At 43.6% G+C, this 27,208-nt stretch overlaps 1 protein-coding gene across 5 annotated transcripts in view; it reads right to left on the bottom strand.

The window, feature by feature from the left end:
• LOC115095816 (transcription factor COE3) overlaps positions 1-27,208 on the bottom strand; it is a 343,530-nt gene that overhangs the window by 15,529 nt on the left and 300,793 nt on the right. For 2 of the 5 annotated variants that reach the window (XM_029610002.1, XM_029610001.1), the window contains exons 13-15: positions 8,768-8,945; positions 737-925; positions 158-355 (exon numbers count right to left, since the gene is read on the bottom strand). In XM_029610002.1, the coding sequence (XP_029465862.1) occupies positions 158-355; positions 737-925; positions 8,768-8,945 (565 nt within the window). The remainder of the gene's footprint in view (positions 1-157; positions 356-736; positions 926-8,767; positions 8,946-27,208) is intronic. The other 3 variants (XM_029610004.1, XM_029610003.1, XM_029610005.1) reach the window with 2 other exon arrangements.

The following is a 27,208-nucleotide window of genomic DNA, read 5'->3' as shown; positions in this document are numbered from 1 at the left end:
TACTGTGCAATACACTAAAGACTGGAGAACTTTGGAATTGGTATTTCATTCTCATGTCAAATGTTAGAGTTTTTGTAAATTTGATGGACGTTTATGATTTAAGTGCATATATTTAAAAACCTGCAATACACATAAAAATGAAGGATATCCAGCTCACCTTGAAGTCCATTTCCATTTGCACTGGTGCAAGATGGTGGAGGAGAAGCTTGGGGCCTGACAACGGGAGCAAAGGCGCTCTTTTGTTTCACTGCAGAGATGACATTGGCAGGTGAGAATGAGAAAATGCCGTGTGTACTGCTACAGTTTGAAGGGAGGGTGACCGAAGAGGCTGCCATGGTAGGGCTTGACGGTACTACTGCAATAAAGCAAAAATAATCAGGACTCAGACTGAGGTTTTTGCACGGCAAAACATGGAAGAAGAGAGTAATAAGGCCTTGCCTCTTAAAATTGAGAAAACAAAAGAAAAAAGTAAATAAATGTCCTGGCTTGGCCACTCTCTGGATAACAGGGAAACTCTTTTGTGTTGGACTTCCTTTACAAATTATGCACTCCAAATGTTATGTGATCACATTATGGCACATACAGATAGATTTATGGCATTCCTTTTTTTATGTCCAGCCTCCAGAGTCACCCATCCTTTTATCCAGTAGCATATGTCACAGTTACTCAAATAATGCAAGCAATTGTAGAAAATATGAATCTGTATAAATATCTTTCATGAAAAACAGACACTTACTGCCATAAGGAGAGTTAGCGGAGGAGCCATTAAGAAATCCAGGTGAGCCAGGTACTCCTAAATTGGGCATACCAGTATTTCCATATCCATTCATGCTATTGCTGACTGTGTTGTAATTGGACTGCTGGGGAGTACTGCTGGGAACATATCCTCGTGGAGAAACACTGCTTGTGTTGCGACTGTAGCCTACTGTTAGAATCCCCACCCCCAACCCCCCCCAAAAACAGATCGTTATTATCATTCATAATATATGCTTTTATTTTTCCCCTTGAATCTACATCATATGTTACACACTTTCTTTTATTGATCACACTGCTTTACTCCAGGGTGACTGTTACAGCCCTATCAACTATTGTAGTTTAAGATAACCTTATCACACCAACCCTACTTAAATCATCTGTGAGCACACTATGTTGTCTCTCCTTCTAGCTCAGACAGCCAACAAAAGCTCTCTTCGATCCAATTGTGTCAGTTTCCTTCACATTTGTCTTTAGTAGCAATTATCAACAGGCTTGATTCCTGGTTTGTACCAACATGCTAGATGAACTTTCAACCTTTCTAGACCTTCAAATGCCATCGCTGACAGGAAACAACTTGTTTGTTGCAGTGATTTAACTTTAAAAGGCTGTTTTGGGGTCTTCATTTCTGTGATTGATATTTCTATACAGAACATATAGTCTAGTACCGTTTCAAAGTGCAATACTTGTCTACTAAAATGTAAGCAACTACTAGGCGAAGAGGATTTCATGAGGCATATAGCCTGAAATAAGTTTCAAAATATAATTAGAAAAACACAGAATCAGTATTCTATATAATGAAGGACTTGCCTGTATTTGATCTCATTAATTTGGGCAATCAACTTCATATTCATATAGACCAAAAGTAGTGCTAAATGAGCCTAACAAGCTTGTTTTTAACACATTCTACTAAGTAATTAAGTAAATAAAAACTTTAAAATAAGAGGAATTCATTAATACCATATAAAGTCTGTAGTAATAATAGTAGAAGCACCTTAAATGTTTTTGGGCACAATGACATTTAGGCCCTATATCACCAAGCATACGATTAAAATGCAAAATATGTAGCTTATATATATGTATATATACTAGTATATTAGAATATAGAGACCAATATACTAAAGTGTATTAATGCTTTTGTAAGTGTTAACGTGTTAAAAGTGCTGTTAGGGTACGTAATGTAATTTGTGTGTCAGCACTTTTAATGTACGTAAATTAGCTTGGAAGAGTTTTAATGCAAAAAGCTATGATGAGGTAATGAGATGCAAAACTATACAAAATAGCTCATTACCTATTTACTCTGTGAAGAAGTATGTGTGCAAACTGCTTCACAGACCTATTAATGTAGTACACCTCAGAGAGGTCTAAGTTTTTGCAGTAGTATCTGTAGGTAAAGTACATGTGCACTTTACTTTCTGCCTCATTTGTATGTCATTAATATCAGCCAATAATATAGCAAGTGTTGCTTACCTGTAACAGGTGTTCTCACAGGACAGCAGGATGTTAGTCCTCACATATGGGTGACATCATCAGGATGGAGCCCAATCACGGAAAACTTCTGTCAAAGTTTCCAGAACTTTGACTGGCCTCTACTGGGCATGCCCAGCATGGCACTAACCCTGCAGCCAGCAGGGGCCCCCCTTCAGTCTTATTTGATAGCTACAGGCAGTGCCGAAAAATAAAACAACAAAACGTTATGAACCCAACACCGCGGGGCGGCGGGCGGGTTTCGTGAGGACTAACATCCTGCTGTCCTGTGAGAACACCTGTTGCAGGAAAGCAACACTTGCTTTCTCACAGGACAAGCAGGATGGTAGTCCTCACATATGGGTGAGTACCGAGCTGAGGATGTCCGAACATGCACCAAAGATACCCAACGGCGTGCAACAGGCACAACTGGGGTGGAATTTGGTAGAGGACATCCTGAACCCCACCGGGCAGGCGAAAGGGTGTTGGTACATCACGTTGGAAATAGGTTAAGCAGGACAGATTGGCTGAAGATGGAATCCTGTCTTCCGGCTTTGTCCAAGCAATAGTGGGCTACGAAAGTGTGGAGAGAACTCCAGGTGGCAGCCCTGCAAATGTCAAGAAGCGGCACCAATCGTAGGTGTGCTACTGAAGTCGCCATGACCCCTACAGAGTGTGCTTTAACACGGTCTTGGAAAGGAATGCCTGCTTGCTGATAGCAAAAAGATATGCAGTCCGCCAACCAGGAGGAGAGAGTCTGCTTATCCACAGGTTGCCCTAATTTGTTAGGATGGAAAGAGACGAATAACTGAGTGCTCTTCCTGTGGGCAACTGTACGGTCTAGGTAGAACGCTAGAGCCCGTTTACAGTCAAGGGTATGCAGCGCCTGTTCCCCTGGGTTGGAGTGGGGCCTGGGAAAGAAGATAGGTAGTATGATGGATTGATTAATGTGAAACTCCGATACTACCTTAGGCAAAAACTTAGGGTGAGTGTGGAGTACCGCCCGGTCCTGCAGGAGTTTAGTGTAAGGCGGATAGGTAACTAGGGCCTGTAACTCACTAACCCTGCGAGCTGAAGTGATAGCCAAAAGGAAAATCACTTTCCATGTGAGATGTTTTAGGTCACAGGAGTGAAGAGGTTCAAATGGTGGTTTCATGAGCCGCCCGAGAACCAGATTAAGGTCCCAAGAAGGGGCCGGAGGATATAAAGGTGGCTTGATATGGAGCAAGCCTTTAAGAAAACGTGTTACGAGGGGTTGTACCGATATAGGGACATCCCCGACACCTTTATGGAAAATGGCTACCGCACTGACATGCATTCTGATGGAAGAGGTCTTTAGACCTGACTCTGACAGATGCCAGAGATAGTCCAAAAACCTTGGGATTGGACAGGAAAAAGGATCAAGGGATTGCTAAGAACACCATGATGTATACCTTTTCCATTTATAGGAATAAGACTTTCTTGTGGAAGGCTTCTGTGAAGCAATCAGGACACAAGAAACCGAATCTGAAAGGTTAAGTGGTTGAAGGATTAACCTTTCAACATCCATGCCGTCAGGGACAAGGCCTGAAGATTGGGATGGTGTAGACATCCGTCGTTCTGAGTGAGCAGAAGCGGGTGCGTTCCCAAGGGAATGTGCCTGCGGATGGAGAGATCCTGGAGTATGGGAAACCACACTTGGCGTGGCCAGTGAGGTGCTATCAGGATCATGGTTCCCTTGTCCTGACGGAGCTTCACGAGAGTCTTCGAGAGAAGAGGAAGTGGAGGGAATGCATAAAGCAGACCGGCTGCCCACGAGAGGGAGAATGCATCTCTGGGCTGAGAGCGCTCGCTCCGAATGAGGGAGCAGTAATTGTCCACTTTGTGATTCTGAGGGGACGCAAAGAGGTCTATTTGGGGATGACCCCATTGCTGGAAGAGAGAGGTCGCTACCGAGGGATTGAGAGACCACTCGTGCGGCTGGAAGACACGACTCAGTTTGTCTGCCAAGACATTGTGCACTCCCGGCAAATAGGTGGCCCTGAGGTACATCGAGTGGGAGAGCGCTTCTGCCCAAATCTGCGCAGCTTCCTGACACAGAAGGAAGGAGCCTGTGCCTCCCTGCTTGTTGATGTACCACATGGCCACCTGGTTGTCCGTCTGAATCAGGATGACATGATTTGATAGGCAATCCTGAAAAGCTCTGAGAGCATATCGCATTGCTCGAAGCTCCAGGAAATTTATCTGGTGTTTGGCTTCCTCTGGAGACCAAAATCCTTGTGACTGTAGATCGTTCACATGAGCTCCCCACCCGAGGTTGGAAGCGTCAGTGATGAGAATGAGTTGAGGATCTGGTAGGTGAAAAGGCAGTCCCTGGAGGAGATTGTTCTGATCTTTCCACCAGGCAAGAGACAGACGGAGTGCGTCGGTGATGTGGACAATGGTTGACAGAGGTTGAGTCGCTTGAATCCATTGTGACCTCAGAGTCCAATGCATAACTCTCATGGCCAGGCGGGCCAATGGTGTGAGATGGACTGAGGACTCCATGTGTCCGAGAAGGACTAGGAATTGCCGAGCTGTTGCTGTATACTGAGACTGCAACTGGTGAGCGAGGGACACGAGGGTTTGCACCCGTTGCTGAGGTAGAAAGGCTTTTCCCTATAAGGTGTCCAAGTCTGCCCCAATGAACGACAAGGTTTGAGATGGGACTAAATAGGATTTCTCATAATTGACGAGAAATCTTAGAGAAATTAGAGTGTGTAGGGTCAAATCCAGGGACGATCGAGCGGCTTGCTGGGTTGGGGCCCTGATTAACCAGTCGTCTAGATAGGGGTAGACGTGAACACCTTCTTTCCTGAGAAAGGCTGCGCAACTACGAGACATTTGGTAAAGACTCGTGGTGCCGATGCTAGGCCGAATGGAAGCACCCGGTATTGATAGTGCCTTGGGCCTACTAAAAACCTGAGGTACTTGCGATGAGCTGGAGCTATCACAATGTTGGGTGTATGCGTCCTGGAGGTCCAGAGAGCAGAGCCAGTCTCCTCTTTGTAGAAGAGGTAGAAGCGAGCCCAAGGTTACCATCTTGAACTTTTCCCACTGGAGGTACTTGTTGAGGGCACATAGGTCCAGAATTGGACGAAGCCCCCCGGATTTTTTTGGGATCAAAAAGAACCGGGAATAGAACCCTAGGCCTTTTTACGAAAGAGGAATGGGTTCTATTGCCCTTAACTGGAGAAGAAGGGAAACCTGCTCCAGAAGGACAGAGTAGTCGGTTACTCTCCACACTTGTAGAGGTGGTGATTCCAGTGGAAGAGCAAGAAAGTTCAGGTGGTAACCCTGAGCAATGATTGCTAGCACCCATTGGTCGGTTGTGTTTGATTGCCACATGCCGTGAAAGTGGCACAATCGACCTCCCACTGGTATGCTTGGCAGAGGAATCAGGCTGCTGCTCTCCAAGGGAAAGTCAAAAACCTGAAGCAGGCCCCGGCTGGGGAGCTGCTTGTGGCTTTTGCTTCCGTGGCTGGCGAGGCTGAGATTTTTGATAAGGCCTTGTAACTCGGGACCTTGTTGGTGGAGGATAGTACTTCCTTGGGTGGAAGAATGACTTCTTAGAGTCCTTCTTGAAGGGTTGTCTAGAAGGGAAGTCAGAAGGTATCGATGAGAGCTGTTTGAGGGTCTCATGATGGTCCTTTAATTCAACCACTATTTACTGAATCTGTTCACCGAACAGATTATCTCCTATACAGGGCAGGTCAGAGAGCCTGTCTTGTACTTCTGGGCGAAGGTCAGAAGACTTGAGCCAGGCCCAGCGTCTTGCCAAAATGGCAGTTACAGACACTCTAGTGGAGGTGTCGGAGATATCGTAAACTGTTCTTCTCTCATGCTTTCCAGCCTCAAACCCCTTGTTGACAAGGATTTGAAGATGTTCTTGGAATTGGTCAGGCAGGGTTTCAGAGAAGTCCTGTATTTGCTTGAAAATGACCCTGTTGTATTGGGTCATGTACAGCTGGTAAAAAGCAATTCTGGAGATGAGCATGGCCCCTTGGAACACTCGTCGACCAATATTGTCTAGGAACTTGTGTTCCTTGACAGGAGGGGTAGAGGAGTGAGGCTTCGTCCTTTTTGCTTTCTTCTGAGCTGATTCTACCACAACTGAGTGGTAGTCAGCCTTTCTATGTACTGGGGCAATGGATCCAGGGTTTTCCCAGTTCTTTTTAAGGAGGTCAAGAAGAACTTGATGAATGGGAATAGAAGTGATCACTTTAGGGGCATCCAGGAACTGGAGAAGCTCCATCATCTGGTGCCTATCATCTTGCTCCGTCTGAAGCTGAAAAGGGACCAATTCTGACATTTCCTTCACAAAGTTAATGAAAGAAAGGTCCTCTGGAGGAGAACGCTTTCTACTTTCAGTAGGAGAGGGAGGTGAAGGTAAGTCATCAGTGTCTGTGGAAGTATCATCACCCCAGGTGTCATAAGGATCAGCAGGCTGACCTGTAGGACGAGAAGGGGGTTGAATACCTGAAGGGCCCGGCTGAGGCTCAGAGAAAATCGAAGGAATCACCGGGGGCACCGTGGACACCCTGGGGGGTATTGGTGCCGGCATCGAAGGCATCGATGGCGCCGATGTGCGTATCGCTCCCGATGAATGAATCGGTGGCAAGGGACGACATGGCATCGATGGCTGAGGCAATACCCCCGAAGGAGGAATGTGGAACGGTGTTTCTCCTCCCGATGAAGCTGCCATCAGGGAGCGCACCGGAGCCATCGGAGATCCAGGAATCACCGGTGGAAGGGCAGTCATGAGCGCTTCCATCCGGGATAGCAGCGGTGCCAGTGCTGCTGGAATTGGGTCGGTGACCGGTTCCACTCTCGGTGCCGGAGGAACCTGGAGTCGTTGCATCGCCTTGTCAATGGCCTCCTGGACCAGCCAGTCCAGTTCTTCTCGGAGACCTAGGGCAATCAGTCCCGGCTCCGTGATGGAAGAGGGAGACTGAGGCACAGTCGGAGGGACCACCTTTACAGGCGGAATCGCGACTCCCAAACCCCGATCGGATGAGGGTTGCCTCGATGTCCCGGTCGCAGGATTGGTCAGTGCCGTTCATGGACGGGGCTTCTTCGATTGTGGCTCGGACGGTAGCTCGGTCAATGATTTCGCTCCCTCGATGGTCCGAGACTTACGATGCCGGTGGCGATGTTTCTCCCTACGATCCCCTCGATCTTGAGGGGGAGAAACAGGAGTCGATGGCCGTGACGACATCGATGGCGGGCAGTCACTGGATGGTTGTCGATGCTGGTGCGACTTCGACGGTGCCGGTTCCGATGACGTCGATGCAATGGACGGCGTTGGGGTGTGAGCACGGAAAAGGAGTCCCATCTTCTCCATTCTGGCTTTGTGACCTTTTGGTGTCATGAGGGCACATTTGGTGCAAGACAGGTCATCATGCTCACGGCCTAAACACATTACACAGACTCCATGAGGGTCTGTGATAGACATGATGCGAGTACAGTCCGGGCACCGACGAAACCCCAACGCCATGGCCATAGAAAAATCGAGCCATAGTACGGTCGACGGCCAGTAGGCCACGAGGGCCAAACTCGATGGTAATCGACGAAAAATGGTGAAAAACTTACCGGAGTATCGCGGCCTGAGAAAAGTTAGAGGAGGGACCCCTGTGGGGCAATTTAAGTTTAATTAACTCCGTGAGGAAAATTCCTGTCAGGAATCTCTTCAGAGCTCCTAAACCGCGAGGCTACTGCTGCATGGAAAAAAGAAGACTGAAGGGGGACCCCTGCTGGCTGCAGGGTTAGTGCCATGCTGGGCATGCCCAGTAGGGGCCAGTCAAAGTTCTGGAAACTTTGACAGAAGTTTTCCGTGATTGGGCTCCATCCTGATGATGTCACCCATATGTGAGGACTACCATCCTGCTTGTCCTGTGAGAAATGTGATAAACACTGCATTAACATGAGTTAACGGCTGATGTTAGAACTTCAGTATATTGGGCCCCATAAAGTAGCATTTAACAAACCTGTCCTGGTGATACCAGTCAGTCCTCCTTCCTCCAAGTCAATTAGATTTGTAGGATATCTACAATGAATGTATATGAGATATATTTGCATACACTGGAGATCCAGTATATGGAAATTTTATTTATGCATATTCATTGTGAGTATCCTGAAAACCTGACTGGCTTGGTGGGAGGAGAAATATCCAGGCTAGTTTTAGGAAGTCCACATAAAAAAAAACATAGAAAAATGAGTGTGTTTGCATATATTCAGAAGTTGTGCAAGAACATTACTGCAATTTATAGCACTGTGTGTTGGTATTCAATATTCATTCATTCATTCATTCATTGATAACAAAGAACTAATAATGTGGAGTTTTAAATTTATTCAAAGGAAAACAGAATAAAACAGCTCATTTATATTTATATACGGACTAAAAATATAATTTAGCAATATTAGAGAAATATAACCAACAATTTGTGAAAAAATTCAGTGTCTGCACTATTACATATTAACCGAGTACACTGACAAGCTTAAGGGATTAACATCTTGCATATCCACATACCTTGGTCATTAGCTTGTGATGTCTCTGAAACATTAACTGCTAGTTGGCTGCTGAATGAGTTAACTCCCATCATGCCACTGTGAGAGGGAGTGTTGGCAAGAGAGGGGATCTGATTGTGATTGCGCGGCACACTATATAACGCTTCAGCAATATCAGCTGCTCGTTTCAGTATTATTTCCTACGAAATAAAGAATTATTGTCAGACATTGCCATGTTAGCATACTTATTGAGTTAATAGCTGTTTTATAAAAGTTCCTTACTAGGAATTATGTAATATTTACCAGTTTAGATATTCATTACCATATTGACTTGGAAGTGGCTCAAACTGTAGGTGTTTCTCAAATATTCCTTTTTATTTGTTTAGTCATGGTACCTTTTCTTGCAAGCAGAACCAGTGTAAGTAAATAAGATTGCAATATAAAATATAGCTTAAAAAATTCAAGATGCACCTACCATCCCACATTGGATGGAGCAATGGATGGTCGGCGCCATCTTGTGCTCCTACCATGTGACAGGAGCCAACGGCGAGATCGCTCCCGGACCCCAGCGGGGGTCCAGGAGCAATCTCCTGCACTCGGGCCTCGGCTGCCAGTAATCAAAATGGCGCCGATAGCCTTTGCCCATACTATGTCACAGGGGCTACCGGTGCCATTGGTCAGCCCCTGTCACATGGTAAGAGCACAAGATGGCGCTGATGGCCATGTGACAGGGGCTGACCAATGGCACTGGTAGCCCCTGTGACATAGTAGGTCAAAGGCTATTGGCGCCATTGTGATGCGAGGCAGGCCACACAGCCCGATGGCACAGAGGGACAAATCGCTCGTGGGAACCCGCTGGACCACTAGGGATGTTAGTAAGTCTTGGCGAGGGATCGGAATGATGGGGGGGGGGGGTTGTATTTAATGTATTATTGTAAATTTTAATGCTTGGGGTGTTTTTTTATTTAAAAAAATAAAATGTGCCCCTCCCCCCGTACAAACCCGAAAAACAAATTTTTCTCGTAGTTCGGGGAAAATCTGTTTTGGGGGGGCGGGGACCCCGAACCACGACGAATTAGGCAATTTCGTTGAAATTGCCTAATTCGTCATAAACGAATGCACATCTCTATTATGCACAGGATGCCAAGCTTTTTTCAATGGAATGGAAGCAGAAGAACTAGGAGTCACCATATGAAACACCAAATGGGTAGATTCAGGAACAATGTCCCCTAGGACATTCATTGATGACAGACTTCAAGAAAGCATGAGCTAATATCCTTGGTGGCAAGAGAATGGAAATGAGGGAACAATGCAGTTTTCACTGATCAACAGTTGCAGCCCAGGGCAGCAATGATAGGGGGCACTGCATGAAGTTAGCATGTGGCACATTTAAAACTAATCGGAGAAAGTTCTTTTTCACTCAATGCACAATTAAACTCTGGAATTTGTTGCCAGAACATATGGTTAGTGCAGTTAGTATAGCTGTGTTTAAAAAAGGATTGGATAAGTTCTTGGAGAAGAAGTCCATTACCTGCTATTAATTAAGTTGACTTAGATAATAACCACTGCTATTACTAGCAATGGTAACATGGAATAGACTTAGTTTTTGGGCACTTGCCAGGTTCTTATGGCCTGGATTGGCCACTGTTGGAAACAGGATGCTGGGCTTGATGGACCCTTGGTCTGACCCAGTATGGCATGTTCTTATGTTCTTATATGGCTGCATTGTGCTTCTTGGATGGCATGGGGAAACCTGCACCGAGTGGCAGTTGAAACGGGGCCTCAATGTAATCAAGGGTGGGTTCCATGTGGGAATTTGATCTACTTTGGGTAAATGCACATAAAATTGTTGCAGAGAAGACTAGATGGGCCTTTTCATCTTAATCTGCCATCCAGACAATTTACACACAGCATATTTTCGAATATTGGAAGTATGCTCGTAAATGGTTTCCCAGCCCCAACTCCATTCCCAGGAAAATCTCTTTCTTTTTTGTACATGTAAAAATACATGTGCACCTACTTTTACATGTACAGCTCCTTAAGTAATTTTCAAAAGCTGATTTACATGTGTAAAACTAGGTTTTTTGAGTAAGAGGTACATTTTAAAAGAGCGTGGTTCCCGGCACGCACACATGGATGCGCCGATTTTATAACATGCACATGTCTCCGCGTGCCTTGTTATAAAATCTGATTCATGTGTGCGCATGCGTGCCCAGGTGCTGGCCTGCGTGTGCAAGGGGGGGATTTTGTAATAAACATGTGCCAACGCAACTATGCCTTTCCCCAGTTCCCACTCAGTCGTCTCCAATAAAGAAGCAGACTGGGAGGGAACTTCCCTAACCCACTACCTACCCTTCCTCCCTGTTCCTCTCTTCTCTCCTCTCCTCTCCTCTCCTCCCCGACCCCTAAACCCCACCTACCTACCCGAATATTTTTTGTTTTAGAACTTACCTGCTCGACGGAGAAGCAGTAAGTTCCCGGCACGTGCTTCACCGGGACAGTGCCTAATGGCGCTATCCCAGCTGGCCCCTACCTTGGCCCTCCCCTGGCCCACCACTTTTTAAAAGTTCGGCACTTCTGCGTGTTCTGGGAGCTACACTCGTGGCCAGGCTGTTCTGAAAATGTGCTCGGCACTTGCGCAGCCCAGCCACACACATATCTCCCAGTATTGGCGCACGACAGGGATTTAAAATTCCCCTGTAAATTTTCAAAGAGGTTTAGTGCAGAAAAATAGCATATTTGCCCTAAGTAGCATGTTTTAGCGTATATGCTATTTTATAAACATAAAAAATGAGTGTATTTCAGTTTTGCATGCACATTTTACTGGCACAAAAAAAGGGGAGGCGTAGGAGCATTCCAGTACAGTGTAAAGAAGTACGCATGTAAGTTGCTATTTTATAAGGTATACAAGAATAAATTATCAAACTTATTTGTACAATTTTAGATTTACTAATTGACTAGTGCAAGTGAAATTGGACTTGTCTGTTGGTTGCAATTTTTGGGTGGGAGACCTGTGTGTACAGGTGGTTCGGGGTGAAGTGCTAGAGATGCTCAGTGAACTGGAGATGGACTGGTGAGTTCAAGGGCACACGCATGTATAATCAAAACAATATATGTGCATGCTTTATAAAATACCTGCCTCTACCTATAGATCGATGTTATTATGCATACATGCTATATTTTTTTCAGACATAAAATATACGTGTGTATGTTTATGAAATAGGTAGAAAGAGAATGCATTTTCATTGAAAATATTCACACATCCTGAAACATATATGCACATATTATTGGAGCAGAACTATGTGGCATTTTTTTAAATGTGCAGCCCTTGCTGCATAGTTTATAAAATATGAGTATAAATTTCCATGTATCCATTTACATGCACAAATGCAGCACTGTGAATAGATTTGAAAGTTAGGCTTAATGGGGTAATTTTCCAAAGGATTTACATGTGTAAAAGTAGCATATGTCATAGCAATTTTCAAAAGCCCATGTCTGCGCTTAAAGTGCACTTACGTGTGTAAAACCTATTGACAATTCAATAGCATTTATTGTAGCAATTTTCAATAGCATGTTAAACTAGGTGATATACTGAAAACTAATCAGAGAAAATATTTTTTTACTCGATGCATAATTAAGCTTTAGAATTCGATGCCAGAGAGTGTGGTGAAAGCTATTAGTGCATTTTAAAAAGTCCATACACCATTATTAAGGGGGAGTTGCAGAAATCCACTTCTTATCCCTGGGATAAGCAGCAAGCAATGTATCTACCCCTTGGGATCTTGCCAGGTACTTATGACCTGGATTGACCACTGTTGGAAACAGGAAACTGGGCTTGATGTGCTTTTGTTCTGACCCAGTATGGCAAATCGTACGTACTTATGTCAAATCCGGATTTAAGGATGCAAATCTTTTTGAAAATGACCTCCTATACAGGGCCAGATTAAGGCCAACTGATGCTCTAAGCACAGTCCAACAATGGTGTTCCCTTGGTTCTTCCATTGCTTAACTGACATGTCAGATATGGAAAACTTTGTATGCACAACCCGCTTACGAGGTGAACAGTCTCATTTTCTTACTGAAATAGACAACACCACTGAACCCAGTGCTGCATTGGAAGCAGTTTGCTGATCCAGACAGTAGTGGGATGTGAAGGTGTGTAGAGATGCAAATGTCTAGTAACGGCACCTTGTGAAGAAGTGCTAATGAAGTGGCAACTGCTCGAACTTGGTGCGCTCAGGCCTTTACTGGGAGAGTTGCTGACCTTTTTATGTAACAAAAATGAATGCATTGTGATATCCAGCTCGATAAAGTCCTTTTTGCCACTGGTCGGCCAGGGGCGTTTGCATTGAAAGAGCTGAGAAGATCTGTTAGAAGAATGTGGCCTTTGTTTATAGTACGCTAAGGCCCTCTTACAGTCTAAGGTATGGAGGAGATGTTCTCTGTCATTGCTGTGTGGCCTTGGGAAGAAGGTTGGCAAGGTAATGGTTTGGTTGAGGTGAAAAGGCGATACCATCTTCCGTAAGAAGGAGGGGTGGGTTCATAAGGTAACCTTGTCATGAAAAAATTGTAAATATGGCTCATAATGAACAAGGGCTTGAAGCTCACTGACCCTCCTGGGAGAAGTCACAGCAACCAGGAATACTACTTTCCAGGTTAGGTACTTTATGTGACTACTGTCCATCGGTTTAAAGGGTGGGAGCATTATTTGCTCTAGCATTGTTAAGATACCAAGGGACCGCTGGCTTGTTACTGGCGGTCTTAGTCTCAAGATCCCTTTCATGAAACAAGAAATTAGGGGATGGTTCAATATTGGAAGCCCATTGTGTGGGTGATGATATGCCGCAATAGCACTCACATGAACCCCGATGGAGGCTGTTGCCAAGCCAGACTGGTAGAGAGTATGACGGAACTCTAGCAAAATTTCTGGCGAGCAGGAGAATGGATTTATTTCTTTTGCCTGACCAATTCGAATATCAGTACCATTTTCCTTGATAATCTTTTCTGGTAGAAGACTTTCGTGATGATATAAGGATGTCCTCAACCCCTGCTGACAAATGCAGATGGTTCAATACTGTCCTTTCATTCTCCATGCTGTGAGATGAAGTGAAGAATGCATGGGGTGTAGTAATGTTCCTCCCTCCTGCATTAGCAGATTCACACTGTCTCCCAACTAGATAGGAGGAGCTATGGATAGACGAACCAGATAGTCACAGGCACGCCGGAGCAACGAGTATTAGATCCACAACATCACTGATGCATTTTTGTATAGTTTTGGAGATGAGAGGAATCAGAGGGTAACCATATAGAAGAACCCCTGTCTACGGGATGAGGAATGCATCCTGCATGAATCTTTCTCAAGTGGATATACGAAACAGAATGTCTAAAGCTTTCTGTTGTGTTCCATGGTGAAAAGATCCATGTGGGGAAGACCTTAGATCTCGAAGAGGTCGTCCACCATGCTCTGATTTAGCGACCATTCATGTAGCTGGAACACCCTGCTGAGACGGATGGCTGTGAGGGAGTGCTTCCGGGAGTGGCTGTGAGGTTGGCCACTCCCAGAAGATAAATCTCTTGCAGGGAGAAGGTATATGACTCTGCCCATTCAAGGATCCGGATCACTTCTTTGCAAAGAGGCTAGGAACCTGATCCTCTTTCCTTGTTTATATAAAACATGGCTACTTGATTGTCCGTGTGTATCAAGACACGTTTCCCTGCAACTTGGTTTGAGAAGGTCAGAAGGGCATTTCGAATCACTCTTAGCTCCAGCAAATTTATTTGATAACTGGCCTCTGACGGGGATCACAGTCCTTGCATTTTTAGTCGGCCCAGGTGTGCCCCCTAGCCCATCATTGAAGCATCTGTGGTCAGAACTATCTGATGCATTGGGCTGCAGAAGAGTACTCTCATGGAGAGTTTGTGCGGGAGTAGCCACCATGTTAAGTCTATGCACATTGCATTCATTAGCTTCTCTTTGATGTGTAGCGGCTGAGTGAACTGAGTCCATTGTGACTTTAATCCCCATTACAGGCACCTCATTTGGAGTCTGGTATGTGGTACTACATAGATTGCCACCGTCATGTGACATAGGAGGGTTAAAACTTGGTGGGCAGATGGACGAGTGCTAACGATTTAATGATTTTCATTCTGTCCACTGGAATATAAGCCCTCCCTGTAACTGTCGGTTTTTGCTCCAATAAATTGCAGAAGCTGTGTGGGCTGGAGGTGTGATTTCTCATAGTTTATTAGGAAGCCCAGATTCTCCAATGTATTGTCTGTGTCAAGTGATCTTTTAGAGAATTCACTTCTGAGGCTACCAGAAGCCAATCTTCCAGATAAGGGAATAGTTGGATTCCCAGTTGCCAAAGGTGGGCCACTGCTACTGCTAAACACTTGGTAAAGACTCTCAGGGTGGAAGATAGATCAAAGGGGGAGCACCTTGTATTGGTAGTGACATCCATTGACCTGAAAACTTAGGTAACGCCATGAGGCATGATGCATCAGTATGCATCCTTGAGATCTATCGAGCACATCTAGTCGTTGAGTGAAAAGAAGGGTAGAATGGATTTTAGGGAGGTCCTGTGTGCAGCAGGAAAGGATCCTGTAGCAAGGACCTGCTCTCCAGGTGATGCACTGTCCTTTCACACCGAGAATATCTCCCCAAGGCCTACTGCCCAGGAGGGAAGGGTTAGGTCAGCCATCATAGTTAGTGATTCGATTATTAGGAATGTAGACAGCTGGGTGGCTGGTGGGCGTGAGGATTGCCTGGTAAAATGCCTACCTGGAGCGAAGGTGGCGGACCTCACACGTCACCTAGATGGGATTTTAGACAGTGCTGGGAGAAGCTGGCTGTCATGGTACATGTGGGCACCAAAGACATAGGAAAATGTGGGAGGGAGGTTCTGGAAGCCAAATTTAGGCTCTTAGGTAGAAAGCTTAAATCCAGAACCTCCAGGGTAGCATTCTCTGAAATGCTCCCTGTTCCACACGCAGGTCACCAGAGACAGGCAAAGCTCCGGAGTCTCAATTTGTGCAAGGAAGAGGGATTCAGTTTTGTTAGGAACTGGGGAAACCTTTTGGGGAAGGGGGAGTCTCTTCCGAAGGGATGGGCTCCACCTTAACCAGGATGGAACCAGACTGCTGGTGCTAACCTTTAAAAAGGAGACAGAGCAGCTTTTAAACTAGAACAAAGGGGAAAGCCGACAGTCGCTCAGCAGCGCATGGTTTGGAGAGAGGTATCTTCAAAGGATACTAATGATGCATTAGAATTAGGGCATCCCGACAGTGAGATTCCAATAATAAGAAAAGTAGTCCAAGTGCCTGTAACTAAAAACTCACCTGAGCTAAAAAATTCTAACTTATCCCTATCAATTAAAAAGCAGAATGAAAATACAAACAAAAAACAAACTTTGAAATGTTTGCTAATGCCAGAAGTCTAAGAAGTAAGATGGGAGAATTAGAATGTATAGCAGTGAATGATGACATAGACTTAACTGGCATCTCAGAGACATGGTGGAAGGAGGACAACCAATGGGACAGTGCCATACCGGGGTACAAATTATATCGCAATGACAGAGAGGAGCACCCGGGAGGCAGTGTGGCGCTTTATGTCCGGGATGGCATAGAGTCCAACAGGATAAACATCCTGCATGAGACTAAATGCACAATCAAATCTTTATGGGTAGAAATCCCTTGTGTGTCGGGGAAGACTATAGTGATAGGAGTATACTACCGTGCACCTGGTCAAGATGGTGAGATTGACAGTGAAATGCTAAGAGAAATTAGGGAAGCTAACCAAATTGGTAGTGCGGTAATAATGGGAGACTTCAATTACCAAAAAAATATATCAAGGAGAGTCAACACAGTAACCCCATAGGAGAACTGTAAACAAAAAAGGGGAATCAAACTTTAATTCAAAATATTACCTATAGTGACGGTGTCAGCAAGCCAGACGTTGTGATTCAATCCCGAATCCAACCGGACCTCTAATCATTCACCATCACTTGAACAACTATTTTATTATTTTTGTATGAAACTATTTTTTATATGTTTTTTTCTTTTTCTTTAAAAATTAGTCAAAAAGACTTATGTAATTCACTCCATAATTGACGTGAAGGTAAGAAGTAGCTGGCGTTCTCTCAAAGTGTTGTATACAAAAACGCCCAACACGGCCGATGTTTCGCTTATTAAAGCTTCCTCAAGGGCATTTAGATGGATATCAACATGGGAGTGTTTTGCCGATTCAAAATGGACCTGACGTCTCAATCATTCTTCTGCGTCGCAGAATTACCCCAATAATGACTGGGTAAATGTATCATCGGTACATGCTAGAGATATAACGTTCCTAAATGGAATAAATTACATTTTTATGGAGCAATTGGTTTAGGAACCAACAAGAGAGGGAGCAATTTTAGATCAAATTTATTTATTTATTTATTTATTTATTTAACGTTTTTCTATACCGGCATTCATGATTAGAAACCACATCATGCCGGTTTACATGAAACAAGGGGTGAGAAAAAGATACGAAACAAACAAGAGCAAAGAGAACAAATTCTCAGTGGAGCACAGGATTTGGTGAGAGAGGTAACAGTGGTGGGGCCACTTGGCAATAGTGATCATAATATGATCAAATTTGAATTAATGGCTGGAAGGGGGACAGTAAGCAAATCCACGGCTCTCGTGCTAAACTTTCAAAAGGGAAACTTTGATAAAATGAGAAAAATTGTTAGAAAAAAACTGAAAGGAGCAGCTACAAAGGTAAAAAGTGTGCAAGAGGTGTGGTCATTGTTAAAAAAAATACCATCCTAGAAGCACAGTCCAGATGTATTCCACACATTAAAAAAGGTGGAAAGAAGGCAAAACGATTACCGGCATGGTTAAAAGGGGAGGTGAAAAGTTATTTTAGCCAAAAAATTTTCATTCAAAAATTGGATCCAACAAAAGAAAATAGGATAATCCATAAGCATTGGCAAGTTAAATGTAAGACATTGATAAGACAGGCTAAGAGAGAATTTGAAAACAAGTTGGCCGTAGAGGCAAAAACGCACAGTAAAACCTTTTTAAAATATATCCGAAGCAGAAAGCCTGTGAGGGAGTCAGCTGGACCGTTAGATGATCGAGGGGTTAAAGGGGTACTTAGAGAAGATAAGTCCATCGCGGAAAGATTAAACGATTTCTTTGCTTCGGTGTTTACTGACGAGGATGTTGGGGAGTTACCTGTACTGGAGAAGGTTTTCATGGGTAATGATTCAGATGGACTGAATCAAATCACGGGGAACCTAGAAGATGTGGTAGGCCTGATTGACAAACTGAAGAGTAGTAAATCACCTGGACCAGATGGTATACACCCCAGAGTTCTGAAGGAACTAAAAAATGAAATTTTAGACCTATTAGTAAAAATTTGTAACCTATCATTAAAATCATCCATTGTACCTGAAGACTGGAGGATAGCTAATGTAACCCCGATATTTAAAAGGGTTCCAAGGGGCGATCTGGGAAACTACAGACCGGTTAGCCTGACCTCAGTGCCAGGAAAAATAATGGAAAGTGTTCTAAACATCAAAATCACAGAACATATAGACATGGTTTAATGGAACAAAGTCAGCATGGCTTTACCCAAGGTAAGTCTTGTCTCACAAATCTGCTTCACTTTTTTGAAGGGGTTAATAAACATGTGGATAAAGGTGAACCGGTAGATGTAGTGTACTTGGATTTTCAGATGGCGTTTGACAAAGTTCCTCATGAAAGGTTTCCAGGAAAAGTAAAAAGTCATGGGATAGGTGGCGATGACCTTTTGTGGATTACAAACTGGCTAAAAGACAGGAAACAGAGAATAGGATTAAATGGACAATTTTCTCAGTGGAAGGGAATGGGCAGTGGAGTGCCTCGGGGATCTGTATTGGGACCCTTACTTTTCAATATATTTAGAAATGATCTGGAAAGAAATACGATGAGTGAGGTAATCAAATTTGCAGATGATACAAAATTGTTCAGAGTAGTTAAATCACAAACAGATTGTGATAAATAAGACCTTGTGACACTGGAAAATTGGGCATCGAAATGGCAGATGAAATTTTATGTGGATGAGTACAAGGTGATGCATATAGGGAAAAATAACCCATACTATAGTTACACAATGTTAGGTTCCATATTAGGTGCTACCACCCAAGAAAGAGATCTAGGCGTCACAGTGTTCAACAGGCTTAGACATTGTTTAAAAATACAATCCTAGAGGCATAGTCCATATGTATTCCACGCATTAAGAAAGGTGGAAGGAAGGCAAAACGATTACCGTCATGGTTAAAAGGTGAGGTGAAAAAGGCTATTTTAGCCAAAAAATCATCCTTCAAAAATTGGAAGAAGGATCCATCTGAAGAAAATAGGATAAAACATAAGCATTGTCAAGTTAAGTGTAAAACATTGATAAAACAAGCGAAGAGAGAATTTGAAATGAAGTTGGCCATAGAGGCAAAAACTCATAATAAAAGCTTTTTTAAATATATCCAAAGCAAGAAACCTGTGAGGGAGTCGGTTGGACCATTAGATGACCGAGGGGGTTAAAGGGGCTCTTAGGGAAGATACTGCCATTACAGAAAGACTAAATGAATTCTTTGCTTCCGTGTTTACTAATGAGGATGTTGGGAAGATACCAGTTCCGGAGTTGGTTTTCAGGGGTGATGAGTCAGAACTGAATGAAATCACTGTCAACCTGGAAGATGTAGTAGGCCAGATTGACAAACTAAAGAGTAGCAAGTCACCTGGACTGGATGGTATGCATCCTAGGGTACTAAAGGAACTAAAAAATGAAATTTCTGACCTATTAGTTAAAATTTGTAACCTATTATTAAAATCATCCATTGTACCTGAAGACTGGAGGGTGGCCAATGTAACCCCAATATTTAAAAAAGGCTCCAGGGGTGATCCGGGTAACTATAGACCAGTGAGCCTAACTTCAGTGCCGGGAAAAATAGTGGAAAATATCATCAAGATCAAAATTGTAGAGAATATAGAAAGACATGATTTAATGGAACACAGTCAACATGGATTTACCCATAGGAAGTCTTGCCTAACAAACCTGCTTCATTTTTTTGAAGGGGTTAATAAACATGTGGATAAAGGTGAACCGGTAGATGTAGTGTATTTGGATTTTCAGAAGGCGTTTGACAAAGTCCCTCATGAGAGTCTTCTACGAAAACTAAAAAGTCATGGGATAGGAGGCGATGTCCTTTCGTGGATTACAAACTGGTTAAAAGACAGGAAACAGAGAGTAGGACTAAATGGTCAATTTTCTCAGTGGAAAAGGGTAAACAGTGGAGTGCCTCAGGGATCTGTACTTGGACCGGTGCTTTTCAATATATATATCAATGATCTGGAAAGGAATACGACGAGTGACGTTATCAAATTTGCGGATGATACAAAATTATTCAGAGTAGTTAAATCACAAGCAGACTGTGATACATTACAGGAGGACCTTGCAAGACTGGAAGATTGGGCATCCAAATGGCAGATGAAATTTAATGTGGACAAGTGCAAGGTGTTGCATATAGGGAAAAATAACCCTTGCTGTAGTTACACGATGTTAGGTTCCATATTAGGAGCTACCACCCAAGAAAGAGATCTAGGTGTCATAGTAGATAATACATTGAAATCGTCGGCTCAGTGTGCTGCAGCAGTCAAAAAAGCAAATAGAATGTTAGGAATTATTAGGAAGGGAATGGTTAATAAAATGGAAAATGTCATAATGCCTCTATATCGCTCCATGGTGAGACCACACCTTGAATATTGTGTACAATTCTGGTCGCCGTATCTCAAAAAAGATATAGTTGCAAAGGAGAAGGTACAGAGAAGGGCAACCAAAATGATAAAGGGGATGGAACAGCTCCCCTATGAGGAAAGGCTGAAGAGGTTAGGGCTTTTCAGCTTGGAGAAGAGACGGCTGAGGGGGGATATAATAGAGGTCTTTAAGATCATGAGAGGTCTTGAACGAGTAGATGTGACTCGGTTATTTACACTTTCGAATAATAGAAGGACTAGGGGGCATTCCATGAAGTTAGCAAGTAGCACATTTAAGACTAATCGGAGAAAATTCTTTTTCACTCAACGCACAATAAAGCTCTGGAATTTGTTGCCAGAGGATGTGGTTAGTGCAGTTAGTGTAGCTGGGTTCAAAAAAGGTTCGGATAAGTTTTTGGAAGAGAAGTCCATTAACTGCTATTAATCAAGTTTACTTAGGGAATAGCCACTGCTATTAATTGCATCAGTAGCATGGGATCTTCTAGGTGTTTGGGTAATTGCCAGGTTCTTGTGGCCTGGTTTGGCCTCTGTTGGAAACAGGATGCTGGGCTTGATGGACCCTTGGTCTGACCCAGCATGGCAATTTCTTATGTTCTTATGTTCTTAGTGGATAACACATTGAAATCGCCGGTTCAGTGTGCTGCGGCAGTCAAAAAAGCAAACAGAATGTTGGGAATTATTAGAAAGGGAATGGTGAATAAAACAGAAAATGTCATAATGCCTCTGTTTCGCTCCATGGTGAGACCGCACCTTGAATACTGTGTATAATTCTGGTTGCCGCATCTCAAAAAAGATATAATTGCGATGGAGAAGGTACAGAGAAGTGCGACCAAAATGATAAGGGGAATGGAACATCTCCAGTATGAGGAAAGACTAAAGAGGTTAGGACTTTTCAGCTTGGAGAAGAGACGACTGAGGGGGGATATGATAGAGGTGTTTAAAATCATGAAAGGTCTAGAACAGGTAGATGTGAATCGGTTATTTACTCTTTCAGATAATAGAAAGACTAGGGGGCACTCCATGAAGTTAACATGTGGCACATTTAAAACTAATCAGAGAAAGTTCTTTTTCACTCAACGCACAATTAAACTCTGGAATTTGTTGCCAGCGGATGTGGTTAGTGCAGTTATAGCTGTGTTTAAAAAAAGGATTGGATAAGTTCTTGGAGGAGAAGTCCATTACCTGCTATTGATTAAGTTGACTTAGAAAATAGGCACTGCTATTACTAGCAACAGTAACATGAAATGGACTTCGTTTTTGGGTACTTGCCAGGTTCTTATGGCCTGGATTGGCCACTGAAACAGGATGCTGGGCTTGATGGACCCTTGGTCTGACCCAGTATGGCATGTTCTTATGTTCTTATGCTATTAATTAAGTTGACTTAGAAAATAGCCACTGCTATTACTAGCAACATTAACATGGAATAGACTTAATTTTTGGGTACTTGCCAGGTTCTTATGGCCTGGATTGGCCACTGTTGGAAACAGGATGCTGGGCTTGATGAACCCATGGTCTGACCCAGTATGGCATGTTCTTATCTTGAACTTTTCTCTTGGAATTAATTTGATGAGGGATTGGGCGGAGACCCCTTGATTTCTTTGGTATGAGGAAATATTGGGAGTAAAACCTCATGTTGTGTTTGTGAACAGGCACCACCTGAATGGCTTGCTGCTGTAGAAGAGAGGGCACGTCCTCCTGTAGAAGTGGAATCTGGGCAAGGTTCTGCAAAAAAGGTGTAAGGTGCAGAAATGGTGGGGTCTTTTTGAATTTTAACTGATAGCCTTTACATATGATGTTTAAAACCCAATGGTCTGATGTGATTGCTTCCCAAAAATCGGAAAAATGGGCTATCCAGCCTCCCACATACAGTGGTAGCAGTGGCTTGGCTATTCTCAAAATCTCTGTGGCGGCTTCTGTGAGTTAGCCGACGGTAATCTCTGTTGGCATTGTGCTCTAGATCTATTTCTGAGGGGCACTGGTTGTGCTTGTGGCCTGGATTGTGAAAAAGTTTGTGTTCGGTAAGGGGTAAATGGCCGAATCGGACGTCGTTGGTAGTTGGGTCTTTGGTAACTGGAGTAATACCGCCTGGATGTAGATGATTCATCCAAGGGAGAAGCCAGGGATTGAACTGCTACATTCTGCTCTTTTAGCTGCGAGTGCCTCCCTTAGCTTGTCTCTGAAAAGATTATCTCCCTTGCATGGAAGATCGGCTAACATTTTGTGAATATCCTTCCAGATGGCACTTGTTCTTAAGCAGGTCATTCTATGTACTCCTATAGCCACTGCTAATGTATGGGCCGAAGTCCCAAATGCTTCATACACTGTCCGTAAGAGGTGACATAATCCTTCCTCCATGTCTCTGAAAGGATGAGGAGGTGCTCTGTCCCCGGATTCACTCTGAAGGCGGGGTATGAGCAATTGCAAATACTCGTAGAGATATTGAGTAATGTAGAACTGGTGTTGTTGGATTTTTGCGTTTAACATGGCTGCCTGGAAGGCTTTCCTTCCAAACTCATCTAGGTAGTAGTTGCCTTTCCAGGTGGCTCGTTAGAATGTAGTCTGGATTTCTTCGCCTTCTTCATGGCCATCTCTACTATAATGGAGGCATGTGGCAACTGTACCACACTAAAGTACGGTGATTTCCTCATTTGAAATTTTAGGTCTATTTTCCTAGAAGCAGGAAGACCCTCAAAAAGGAGGTTCCCAGGTTTTTTCCATCACTGCATCCAAGACTGCATTGGAATGGAGTGCTGTAGGCTCAGACGGGACCTCAAAACTCTTAAGGATGCCCAGGACCTCTGCTCTAGGGTCTGGTACCTTCTTAGTTTCCACCTTGAGCAGAGACCCTATTTTCTCTACAAACTTAGAGTAAGAGAGGTTCTCGGATGGCGACGATGGCTCTGGGGGTTCCTCAGGGGGATCGGATGGGATGTCCGTGGAATATCCTAGTGAAGACTGTGGGGAGTTAGGGGGTTCCAAGCTTGGTTGTGGCGATGGCGTTGGGCGTGATCCTCCCTGTCCCTGAAAATCCCGCGGTCAAGGAGAGGAGTCCTCATGTAAAGACAATTCCAGTGATAGGAGCTTGGCGGTGGATGCTTTTGGCCTGTGCCTCTTTAATAAAGGTTTTTGAAGCTGGGGTGAATCTCGCTTTCTATGTGAGATGGCGGAAAGGTCGGCGATACTCTTCCTCATGCTTTAGAGGAGCTCCCCAACAAAGGAGAATCCAGGGGGCATTACTACATCCAAGAACCCCATGTCACGCATTTCCTGGTAGTAAATACAGATTGGGGATATAGTCCTGGTTTCTTCATGGACGCAGCCTTAAATCGTGCAGGCTTGCGTCGTTCAGGGTCCCCCTGCAGCACCGGGTCTTACGCATGTGTCATCTGTGCTGTGTGTGCCGCTGCTTCCGATGAGATGTCATTAGGTTGTGCCGATGTCTGGTGAGCAGCGGAGTGCATCAATGTACACTTCGACGCATGAGCACATCATGCCTCGGGATTGGTGGGCTTAGACATTCGTGCTGGCTCTCTATGACGTGGGACTAAAAAAACAGCAAGGAAGGTTGCTTAATAAAGCTGTGAGAGCAACAGTACACAATAAGCAACCAAATGTCCGATCTTGTAGAGGACATTTGGTTGCTTATTGTGTACTGTTGCTCTCTATGACGTGGAGCATCGGTCCTGTGTTGATGCGGTGCACTCCTTGGCACATTCACCTCCAGGTTGTGATTCATGGGCAGCGGCACAGCCAGCAGCACCTCACTTGACACCCGATGGCTTTGCGGGGCGCGGGGGGGGGGGGGGGGGGCGGAAAGCAATGGGGGCTTTGGAACCTTTTGCTTCTTACTTTGAGGTCCCAGAGAATAAGACCTTTTTTCTTTCACTGGTCTACACATCTTTGGTCCTGGGGAAGAATGTGAAGAGTGGCGCTCCGAAACTGAAGCATAGGACTCAGCTTCATCTCTCAGAAGCACGATCTTCTCTGCGCATTGCCTTTGGGCCCTGGGTGACATCCGACCACAGTGTCGACAGTTGGACTGGTCATGCTCAGGGCCCAGGCAAATATAGCAGAAGTTATGCCCATCGGTGATGGACATAATTTTACCGCACTGACAATATTAAAAGCCAAGTGGTTTGTGTGCCATCCTAGCACTGAAAAGTGCTATTTTGTTTTGTTTTTTAAAACTCCAAGGAGAAGGAGAGAGAGAAGATCTCTGCGTGCAACTGGCAGTACGGAAAAAAACAGACTGAGGAGAAGAAAATGATTTTCGCAGGAAGATACGCGCAGCCGCACAGAGCCAAAGCTCTGTAATCACTGAGAGAAGCTCCGTCTAGAGGCCGACAGAGGATGTTCCATACAGCATGGCTAATTCAATCCTGCTATCAATGGGAAAACCAACTTTATTCTGTTGAAATCTATGTGATAAAAAAGAAGTAAACCAAGATAGCACAGTGCCAGATATTCCCAAGGATTTTAGCCTTGACAACAATATGGTATGGTCAATCGTATTAAATGCTGCAGAGATATCCAAGAGTACAAGCCCAAATGATGTTCCATGATCAAAGCCTCATTTGATTGTATCAAAACTGGATAGTAAAAGGATTTTAGTGCTATGATGCCTCCAAAAACCAAATTGATATTGATCAAGGACATCATTTGAGTCGATGAATACTGTAAGTTGGTATAATACTGTAGCTTCAAGGATTTTTGTAAGGTATGCTGATGAGGAAAGTGGATGGTAATTGGCTATATAGCCCATACGCTTATGAAAAAACAAAAATTCCTTATATTATTTGTTGGTATCATAAGTATGTGTACAAAATGCATTAGATAACTAAAGTGCGAACATGCATATCATTTGCCAACATTTTCTAACCAATTCAATAAAGTGTCCATTTTCAAAAAAAGGCAAAAAGATCCAGTGAAACAACTAATTCATTTTTAAACAAATGCAAGAACCACCCCACTAGGTGCACCAATCCAACACTTAAGAGTATTTCAGCAAGGTGATGTCTACTTCAGAGGAAGTTCACTTTGATTCTAAACTACAAACACATTGGGCTTAGAAGTTTCTTTAAAAAAGATCCCTTATGCTTTTTTTTGTTTTCATATAAAATCAAGTTCAGTATTGTCATTTATATTCAAATGCAAATTAGTCTTTATTTGGGTGTTCCACAAAAAGATACACCACAGTAAAGCTGGCAGGAAATGCACATTATACTGCAATCTTACATATCACCCACAGCCTTAATGAGATGCTGATTGCAGCTATATTAGAAAGACTGCATTAAATTATCACAGCCATTTTAACATGGCCTCAGCCTGTGTTGTCCCCTATAGGCTGTGCTGATCCAGTGATGATGGCAAGGTATGTGCAGGTCCAACTACGAGGCAGCAAATGCATCATTTAGATGAGGGCTGACAAGCAACAGGAATCATATAGATCACATTTCTCCTCTTCTTGCTGCCTCCCTTGTTGGTTCTGGGGGAGAGATGGATTATGGATTATGGGAAGGTGAAGTAAATATCAAGTCACTGTTCAAATAGATTCCATAGATGGAGAAGGTTATGTGAATGTTGGGACTGAGTACTGGGGGGGGGGGGGGAGTGTGGGAGTAGATTGAGAGGTATTTGACTTGGAGATGGTTTATCAAGGAGGTGCTTGACTTGGGGAGTGGGGAGGGGAGGCCCAGAACACTGCTACCCCCCATAAGTTACCTGCAGGTGTGCCAACCCGGTAAAAGGTAAATTTAATGCACCTTTGAAAATACTGCTAAAATGAACTCTTTTCCACCGTATTTGTAGATTTAAATTGGCAGCCATGTTACAAAATAATGTGATTGGATTTTTTTTAAATGGCTGTTTTAGGGATCCTAATATCACTTTAGTGGCATTAGTGTAGCCATAATACAGACCAGGCACGTTAACTGTAATGTGGCTTAGTAGACAGATCTCTTAACCTCCTGCTACGTGGGTAAAATTAGAATTAACCTAAGTAAGTCAACCATATGCAACTAAGTGGACTTTTATAACCTATACAAACTTCTCCACTTAAAAAAGAGGTGTTCTAGGTTTATGTATATGTATGTATTTATTTAATTGCTATTGTGCCTTTCAGGCACTTCAAAGCAGTTTATATTCAGGTACATTAGATATTTCCCTGTCCCAGAGGGTTTATAATCACAGAGCTTAATTTTCAAAAGGATTTATGCATATAAAACTAAATTTTACAAGTGTGAATGGGCTTTTGAAAACTGGTATGATACATGCTACTTTTGTATGCATAATTCCTTTGAAAATTCACTCCCAAGTTTTTAACTAAGTCACTTGCCCAAGGAGCTGCCGCTGGATTTGAACGCTGGTTTTCAGCCAGCTGCTCTAACCACTAGGCCACTTCTCCTACACTTAAAACTTTATATTTTCTAAAAGTATTTGTGTAGATAATGCTGCTGCTATGCCTAATTTTACACCCCTATTTTAATTTCCTAAGTAAATGTGCACACATTTACCTGCATAACAATCCATTTTTCAAACTCAATGTACACAAGTACCTTGTGTTTTAAAATCACCTTGTTCTGTGCAGGTTTTCTGGTATTTGCATATTTTGGCAGACCTTACTGAAAATTTAACTCCAAATCTATATTCAATAATCTGCAAAATATTT

The sequence above is a fragment of the Rhinatrema bivittatum genome, chromosome 7 (assembly GCF_901001135.1).
Source record: "Rhinatrema bivittatum chromosome 7, aRhiBiv1.1, whole genome shotgun sequence".
Taxonomy (NCBI): domain Eukaryota; kingdom Metazoa; phylum Chordata; class Amphibia; order Gymnophiona; family Rhinatrematidae; genus Rhinatrema; species Rhinatrema bivittatum.
Note: the sequence above shows the minus strand (reverse complement) of the source record. Positions and strands in the feature narration are given on the sequence as shown.